At 34.4% G+C, this 9859-nt stretch overlaps 1 protein-coding gene across 1 annotated transcript; it reads right to left on the bottom strand.

The window, feature by feature from the left end:
• Positions 1-4436: 4436 nt before the first annotated feature.
• Positions 4437-5786, bottom strand: LOC114298377 (peptidase). Its single transcript, XM_028242943.2, has 2 exons — positions 5380-5786; positions 4437-4718 (listed from the first exon to the last, which is right to left on the bottom strand). The coding sequence occupies exons 1-2, from the start codon at positions 5646-5648 to the stop codon at positions 4631-4633; spliced, it is 357 nt and encodes a 118-aa protein (XP_028098744.2). The 5' UTR covers positions 5649-5786; the 3' UTR covers positions 4437-4630.
• Between the last annotated feature and the right edge of the window lie 4073 nt (positions 5787-9859).

Consider the following 9859-nt stretch of genomic DNA (forward strand, 5'->3'; position numbering starts at 1 on the left):
GTTTTAAGCCCACTAGATAGTGGCAAAACCATCTTTTCTAAGCTTACCTGAGGGTGGCAAAATCTGCATTTTAAGCATACTTGCGAGTAGCAAACCATTTTCAAACAAACAAACATGAAATGTTTTGTTCCAATTCAGGCGACTCAGTCTATACTTGTATGCTGTGCGCATCACGTAGTAACCTAGGCTAATAACCGGAATAAGAACATACAAAGTTTTCAAAAATAGATATCATGGTTAGTAGAGGCCGATCTTTGATCGGGTGAGCGAGGGTGCTCACGAAGTGACCTTCCCCAATCGTACCCAAGTTCCCGAGCCGAGGCAACTTTGGTGATGACAGACACGTGGCCTTTGGCACCGAGTCAGGGTTTCCTAAATTTCCCATTAAAAAAACATTTAGGTGGTGACTCTGTATCTGGCAAAGCAGTCCATGTTTGGCACTTCTTTCAAAAATCTGTTTTTCTCAAAACGATTTGCCGGATTTGGACTCTTTGGTTCAGACTTAGAACCGTGACTACAAATCGAGTCCGAGCTGTAGCGAGGTCCCCCGCGGGCTTGTTACATATAGTTGTAGTCCTTAATGCATGGATTCAAGAGAATTAGCTAATTAAGCCAAGAATTGAGCTCAGGAAGAAGGATTAAGAAGATGATCATACATGCATGCAAATTCTCTTGAACTTAGAGCTTGATTTTGAGGAAGTCACACATGCATGCATTGATCATGGCTTGTTTTTGGAAGTTCATCACATTTCACATGTTTTTACCTCATTTGATTATGTTATGGAAGGTTAAGCTCATACCATTACATATAAGTCATATTTTCAATTTCAAGTTTGATTTCGGGTAATTGGCAAGCTTTTGGGCCTTGATTTCATGAAATGAGCTTTAATTCTCTATGTTTTCCAAGTTTAGACATGTTTTTTCATGTTTTGGGGCCCAAAGGTTGAGTTTGAAGGCATCAAATTTGAGTTTTGCAGCTTGGAGGTGAATCTGGAAATTCCAGAATTCGACCTCTCTGCTTGAGTGACAAAACCTGCGCTCAAGTGACCACTCTGTGATCTTGCACTTTCGCTCGAGCGACCGAGAGTTCGCTCAAGCATGAAATGCAAGCTCCTAGAAGTTCATATGTTTTGCAGACCGCTCGAGCGATAGAAGTTGCGCTCGAGTGAGGACCTGAGTCTCACGCTCGAGCGAGCGTCGAGCGGAAAAACCAAGCAACCAGTACTTTTGCAAAGTTTACAGACTGCTTGAGCGACCACTCACATTTTTGCATGTTCGCTAGAGCGAATGAAGTTGCGCTCGAGCGGGACCCCTATTTTCAGCAATTTTGTTAAGAGTTCCAAAGTGCATTTTGACATCCTCATTGCATCTTAGATATTCCTAGGCCATAGTTAAGACCTAATAATGAGGATAAGACTTAGAAACAAACTAAGAATGAAATGAAAGGAGTTATGTGATATCTGAGTATGTGTTTCAAGATGTGTATCTGTTATGTTTGTGTAGGTCACGCGCCATAAGATATTTGATTTTGTCTGCTCTGTCTGTTCACATCTGGAACCATTAGTGAGTAATAACTTAATAAAGTTATGCTTAACTTTAATTATTTTTTGAATGATATGAATTAAGATTTGTTTTATGCAATGTTATATTCTATATAATGAATGATTGTACAAGTTTATGAAATGTATTTGTGGCATCCTTAGTATAAGGCCCTTACCCGGGGGTAATAATAACATAGTCTCATGGCCCTTGCCCGGGGGTAATAATATTGTGGTCTCAAGACCCTTTCTCGGGGGTAATAATACCATGGCTTAAGTATATTACAAGTTCCCGGTACTGGAGGTTCCTTGTGGAACTAACAAGCATGATAACACTAATGGATGTACCATGTATGATGAAGCATGAACTCTGATTTCTGTATGTAGTTTGAACAAGAATATGAATATAAATATATTTCTAATATGAACTCTGATTTTCTAAATCTGTTATGGACATCATTCATTTAAACCTTTTATTCTATTATTATTCACTAGGTTTTCGCTCACTATTTATATTATGTATGTAGGTGAGCAGGCATGTGACCAGGCCTAAGTTGTTGCCTGGAATGTTTTGGGTCAGCCAACCACTGTGCCTCCCGGGGAGGTTCCTTTTGAGAAGTCAAGTTTTGTGAACCTTTGAAGATGTTTGGTTTTTGGTTTTTGCTTGTCTGCACGTTGGGCTAAGTCCCTCATGACATTATATGTACGGTGATACAAGTCTTATGGAAGTTTGACATTATATAAGCTTAAAATTTCTTTTCCGTTTCATATATGTCTACACAGCTCTATGGACCTTGTATTCTGTATAATTGCTTCCGTAGCCCCTTATATTTTGTTATTCTGTTAAGAGACCTTTGGTAATTCGAGGATTACTAGCTAGTTATGTCGCTAAATCTATAGGGGCGGGTTTGGGTCGTAACAGTATCACTACTCAAAACGAAAATGATACTAAACAAATTCAAACATAAAAGATATAAGAGAAATTACAATTCAGTAGCAGCTACCCAATGCTTCCGTTGCAATTTATTTGTTAATTACAGAAAATTTAACTTATTAAGGAGATATGTAATCATTATATATTTTAATTCAAATTTTAAAATATTTTTCTCACCATCGCCCCTCTATTTGAATTTTAAATGTATTTATAATGATTTATAGGGATAATTTTAAAATTTAACAAAATTTAACATCCCAAAATAAGAAGTGGACAAATATTTTGGGATTGACTAAAATGGAAAAGTAGACTAATAAAATGAGACGGAGAGAGTACAATTATAGATTCATAAAAAAATTTAAAATTTTAATTACTATGCTTCACACTTTGCTCAAGCATATTGTTGCACCATATTGCTTTTGCTTTGTTTCATTTCCTTTTCTTTTATCTAGATGGCTTGAATTAAAATTTAGGTTTAAATTTTTTCTTATTTTTCACTTTTTATTTTTTTCTTTTTTTGTTGTTGTTGTTTTTGTTTTTGTTTTTTTTCCCTTCATTGAAACATTTGTTTATGTTGCAACTGCATGCTTGAACCTCCCACTAGGGTATGACGCGCAGTGTTGGCAGTGATCCCTCGATAACACTGTCCATGAGGTTTTCAAATTCATATGAAAATCAATGACAACTCTCAAAAGCATATCAAAAGGCCACCCTTTGGGCCCAAATGATGCCCATTAAAAACCCGTCACAGGTTGGGAAGACAAGCTGAAGCACATCATGCCCCCTTGTATATAATAGTATTCAACAATGATAGAGATCACTAATTTTGGAGCTCTAAAAAGACCACTAATGATATGGCACTCAATAATAAAAAAAAAAAATACAACACCAAGGTCAAAACGTCAAATCATTCCTGATGGGGTCCACTGCCACATCATTAGTGATAGCATTAATTAGTACTCTCACTCATTTTTCAATAGCATTTTAAGCCCTTTGCAGATAGATTAGCACAAGGAAACACCCCACATGTTTGAGTTATAATGGAATTACCCAATAACTCCAATAAATTCCAATAATAGGAATTTAGAGAAATGCCACCAAAACCTAGGGGTGGTCATTTATCAGGCCAGACTGACATTAGCTAATAAGGGATTTTATGTCTGTCCAAACCCGCTCAGCCCTAACATCGGATCTCTATAATCAGTCCAAGCTTAGTCCTAAATAAATTATAATTCTCCAATCCATCTATGTGAGCTATTAAAAAAAAAAAAAAGGCAGAGAATCAATGAATCTATAATTGCAATATTAATCTGTACTTTCAATAAAGAGGAGAATTCTCTGTCCAAGAAATGAAATCAACAATAAATAATAATAGTGGAGCCAATTGTTTTTTCGCCCACCAATAGCACTTGCATTGCAGTCACAGCTTATAAACTCAAAAACATATATACAACGCATATCATCACATCTCATATACATACAAACCATGTAAACTCCCGCATCTCACCTCCAAACAAACAAAATCGCGATGAAACATATGGAAATCATACCAAATAATTGATAATAAACCTAAGAATTTGCAGAATTCATAAGAAAATACAATTTTTTATAATTAAGACAATCCCTGATGCCAAATAAAAGAGTATATATATTTTCAATATATCATATAAATTAATTAAAATATATAGCGGGTTGGGTCGGGTTAAAAGTGTATTTCTCAAATTCAACTCATTAATCAATCCGGTTGAAAATATCAATCCAGTCCACCCCTATAGATTAAAATAATATTCTCAAACTCTAAAAAAATAGGACTGAATTGAGCGGGGTGGGCGAGCTAGTGGGCTGATGCCCACTCCTACGAAAACCCCAAATCCATAACTCTTCCCTCCTCTGTGGTGGTGTGGACGGGATGGAAAAGTGAGGGGGAAGGAGAGGGAAAGAGGGAGGAAATGAGGGGAAAAAAAGAAGAAAAAGAGCATGCATAATAGTATATTTCTAAAGATAAACGGGTTGTAAATGTTCCAGCTAATCAAACAAGTTAGTTGAGTCATGCAATTCCCCATTCTGAGGAATGCATGCTTGATCCAAAGAGACAAACCCCATAACCATACATGCAAACAAAAAGTTCGAATTCAACCATTGATGGCAGCAACATCCACTAGTTTGACATGAACATCCACCACTTATAGAAAGCAAAACCATAAACTGCAGTGTAAACCATCACCCTCACTGGGTACATTCTGGACCTGCATAAACACAGAGACTAAGACACTCAACCATTTGTGTTTCTTCTCTATTATCTCCATGATTTGTTCAATAATTTGTTTGAATTGCAACAAAAGTATCCTTGACGACACAATTTTTAGCAATATTCTTATACAAAAAATAAAATAAAAAAATTACACGGAATTTTTGTACAGAATATTGTGATTAAACTAGTGCCATTCATTAAAATTTCAAAAAAAGAAACCACCATCATCATCGATTTTAATTTTTAAAATATTGTCACTGCATCATATTTTCTTTTAATAAACATTGGATTGAATTTTGGAACCAAACTTGAGGGCACATGGTAGATCATTCCCTAACCTTGTGATGTGGATGATATGAATTGGAATCTAAACCCAATGGAGATAAAGTGAATCTTTCTTTTAAAAATGGGAAAGAGAATGGCAACATCGCATAATGATAAGAGTCGAAACTCTAAATATGACTCAAATCTAAATATCAGCTTCGTAAGACAACCCTAGATCTAGACACAAAAGTGAATGTTCTAATCCCACTAAGTTGGAGAAATGGAATGTCTATTTTATTAGGATGTATATTTTATATACAAGTATTAATTTGCTTGGATATTTCAAATCAACACAACACAATAGAAATAGAGAGTTAAAAAGAGAGGTGGACCTTGTGGGTGGTGGTGTTGTTGGGACTCTTTGAGCAGAGGCAGAGTGAGGCTGCTGCTGACGCATGTCATGAAAAGAAACAGGAGAGGACCATCGAGAGACATGGCGGTCAAAGAATTCCCAATCAGGCAACAGAACACCGGCCACCGCAAACATGCCGAGGAGGTACGTGGCCATCATCTTCCTCAACGACTGCGTGCACAGTCCTACTACTGCCACTATCACCGCCAGCCATACCAGACACGACCGGAACGCGGCGTCGTTGGCCATAGAATAATCAGGAAGAACAAGTAATGGAAGTTGTTTTGAGGGTCAGGGGAAGGAAGGTTATTGACAATTAGTTATTTTTTATTTTAGAATTTTGTATTAGAGTGTTGTGTGTAATTTCTGTTTAAATCTTATGAAACAAAAAATTAAACAAAAATTAAAAGAGAAATGTTAGAGATTATGAAAGTTTTGTCATGAAAAGGGTCATGAAAAATTTATGACCCTTAGATTACCTTGATTATTGTGTGGTGCTTTATTGTAAGTGTAATCCAAAGGTCACAAATCTTTCATGACCATTTTCATGAAAGATTTTTCATGATACCTAGCATTGCTGAAATTAAAAACATCCTACTCTTTTGAAAAATCAACTTCTTTTAGCTTGGTTAAATTGTTTTGGTGTAATAAATTATAAACAGAAGGTATACATAAATTTTCATGCCAAAATAAAGTATAAATTGCTTCCATAATCCCACTGAACACCCCGTTTGGCAAACCTTTAAATAACCAACTTATTTGTTTATTTGTTACAAGTTGTCACATCATTTTATAATTTTAAACACCGGCCGTTATGTATTGTATTGGCCGGTATGTAACGGGTTTTCAAGGATCCGATACCATCATTACACCTCAGTGTTGCAGTGTGAATTGATTTCGCAGCCGTATCGCAGCCGTATTGACGTATCGGATTGTAAATGATATGGTATGGTAAACTGTTTCATTCCGATACGGGTCGTGATATTTCATTACAGGTTTGTACATTCCCATTACATCTCGTTAATAAATTTTAAAATTTTACGACCGTGACAATCGATTCCCAATACGTATCATCCGATATTTCTAATAACGATATTTTACGATCGATACCATTGCATATTTGGATACCTCAATTTAAAACCATATATTACCTATACTTTTTTTTTATTATTATATTTTTTCTTAAAAATAAACTAAAAAAATAAGCACACCTCAACCCCCCTTTAATCAGTCATTTGTCAGAAAATTGTACCAGACAAGTTCGGTGTTTTTGGGTTGGAGGTGAGAAATGGAAGATGAGGGGAGGGTTGTTGGGAGTTTAGGGGATTGTCATAAAGCCATGACACAGAGTTAATAAATGTGTTGCGTTGTGGTGGTGTTGGTTATAAGCATGTGTGGTCATTTATTGAGAAAGAGACATTCGTGTCAACCCCTCTTTCTCACATGGTTGATGTCTTACAATTATTCTATCATCCCTATTTATTTATTTTTATTTATTTTTCTTTTAGTAAAGAAATTGAAGATAATTTTTAATTTTTAATCTCTTTTGAGTCATATCACCTATTTATTTTTTTATAAATTTTTTCAAAAAAAGTCAAAAAACTAAAAGACTAACTTTTAACATACTTCTCAAAATAATTCGATAGTTAAATTAACATACTTCTCAAAATAATTCGATAGTTAAATTATAATGTAGTTAATGTCTCTCCATAAACTCGAATTTGAAATCTCACTTATCTTAGTATCTAAGTGCCTCCTCTATGATTACGTATAACTATTCTAAATTTACCCCCAAAAGAGATTGTGGGGTTAAAATTAAATTTATATAATGCGAATTCATGTATAAAATAAATTTAAGTCACAAAATGATAATTTTAAATAATTTTTAAATTCAGTTTAAATTTATAGTATTATGAGTGTCTTATTGCATTATATCACCGTTAGAAAGAGTTGTATCATTACATGTACAGTAATATTTGGTGAGCGTCTCACTCTCAAAAGTCATGGCCCTTGTTTGGTTCGTGCTTCCCAAAAATTTTTGAAAAAAATTCTCTATAGATAAGTTTTTAAAAGTAATCAAATCAAACAAATTTTTCGAAAAAGATTTTTCAAAACTTGTTTGGTTTATAAGTTTTCCAAACAAATCTCTCTCTCATACACATCAAATCAATCACTTTTTTCAAAACTCTCTCTCAAAATAATTTTTCAAAACATCTTTTGAAAAAAACCAAACTAAACAACTTTTCGTACTTTTTAATTCTAAAACTCATCTCCCAAACTCAAACCAAACAAGGCCCAAATTTAGATTTAAAGTTAAGATTTATACTTTAAAAAAATGGAGAAAATATTGAGATGGCACTTTCTTAAAGTTTAAAATTTAAACTTAATTAACATGTTAGGGCATGTGGGGTTCACAGTGTGTCCTATTTTAATAATTTAAATTATTTATTTTGTAAAATTTTATGTATATATTTTTCATAAAAAAATTAATTTTATCTAATAATCATAACATCTCATTTATCTTTGGAAAAATAAATGATAAATTTATTTTTGAAAATAGATCATTAATTTTTTATACAAACATGATGAAATAAAAATATTATAATTATTGGATTGAATTAATTTTTTTTCAAAAATGATATAGACGAAGAATCTTACAAAATAAACTGTTCAGATTATCAAAATATAACTCATGGTGAGCTCTATAGATTCTAAGTCAAGTTCAAAATTTTGAACTTGAGAAAAATTCCCATCCAAAAAATTTAACTTATATTTTCTTTATTTATTTTATATTATTATAAATTACTATCGAAATTCATAATTCAAAACTGATGCTGAAATCTTAGTGAATTGCTCAATATAATTTTCCTTGAGTTTGGGACTTAAGCTGATAGAACAGAAAACTAGATCAAGCTTTGGGCCTAATGTGGTGCTGCTGGGCCCTTCTTAACTATTGGCATGGGATGAAACCAGTCTTATGGTTGACTGAGGGGGTGTTTGATAATCCAATTTAGCTCTTAAAATTGAAAATATTAAGTAATTTTTTAATTAAGTTGGTTTGATTATACATATATTGCATCACTTAAAAAATTAAATCTCACTTACAAAAAGGCTAAAATTTTTAGTTTAAAAAAAAAAACCTACCTTTTACTTATCACTCAATGCGCTAAGTGAAAAAAAAAAATTGCGGTGCTAAGTGATGTAGGTTTACAAAAGCTATTTCTCAAAGCATTCTTGTTCGCTGTTTTGGCTGCTTTGGCTGTTCTTCCACATGATTTTGACTGCTCTTCTAAGGAATTCAATTTCATATATTGAAGAGTAAGGATTGTCGGCCGCACTTTCCTGCGGCCCTCCCTGCCGCGCTCGCCAAAGCGACGTTGTTTTGTTTAGTGTTATTTTTTTTTCTTCCAAAATCTGAGTTTCCTGCCCACTTTCATCTTTCTCTATCATCTGATATGTTTAGCCCTAGCCAGAGAGAGAGAGAGAGAGAGAGAGAGAGGCAGAGAGACAACGACGGAGGAACACGAGGGAGAGAGAAACGAATTAAGAGAGATGGTGAGGGGACGCGACGGCGAAGGACAGAGGATGGTAGAGGAAGGCGACGACGAAGGAGAGAGAATGGCGGAGGGATGCGAGTTCGGTGGCGACGCGACGGTGGCAAGGCGAAATTGTAGCCATGATGAGGTCCATTTCAGTCTCTGTTTCATTTCTCCGTCGCTATATACATATATACGTATATATAATTGTTTTATACAGTTCTACTGTTGATTTTTGATGAAATGTTTGAAATGGGTTTGATGATATATATGATTTGTTGCTGATATGCATAGTGTTTGATGATATATTGAAAACTCATTTAAGGGTGTTAATTATATTTAGAAAGAGTGTTAATTTAAACCCCCTACTCAATGCTTATTTGCTTCTGAAGCTAAAGTTCTGTTTTTTTTTTTTTTTTCATATAAAACATTTAGTAATGTTATACCAACAAAATTACTTTGCAAACTGATATGGCAATGGGTTGTTCCCATCATTTAAATCTGTCGTTATAACATCACACCTCATTTTGTATAGTTCAAAGCCTTTGATAAACTGGCAGAAAACATCCAGTATGTTCAAGCCAGTTAGATTAATTCATTTCTTTAAACGGTCTATAAAACTAAAATTTTGAAACTCCACCTTATATGGGTCAATGCTACATCTTTCAGCATGTTAAATTTGACCCATAGACTAAGTCAGTGTTGCTGTCTATTCCTAAGCTTGCTGCCAAGGCATGACCATGGCCATCAAAATCAAATCAAGCCAATCTTGCTGCAAGTGTCGGCATTGCATAAGAATGTTGCACATTGCAGCCAGTGTTTGGTATTATAATTTGAAAGAGGCATATCAAGTGTTTCCAGCAAAGTCATACCCCATTAAGGGTCCAACATTTGGTCACAAAATATTAGGTTTTTTTGAAACCC

The sequence above is a fragment of the Camellia sinensis genome, chromosome 3, assembly GCF_055761805.1.
Source record: "Camellia sinensis isolate YWXY chromosome 3, ASM5576180v1, whole genome shotgun sequence".
Classification (NCBI taxonomy): domain Eukaryota; kingdom Viridiplantae; phylum Streptophyta; class Magnoliopsida; order Ericales; family Theaceae; genus Camellia; species Camellia sinensis.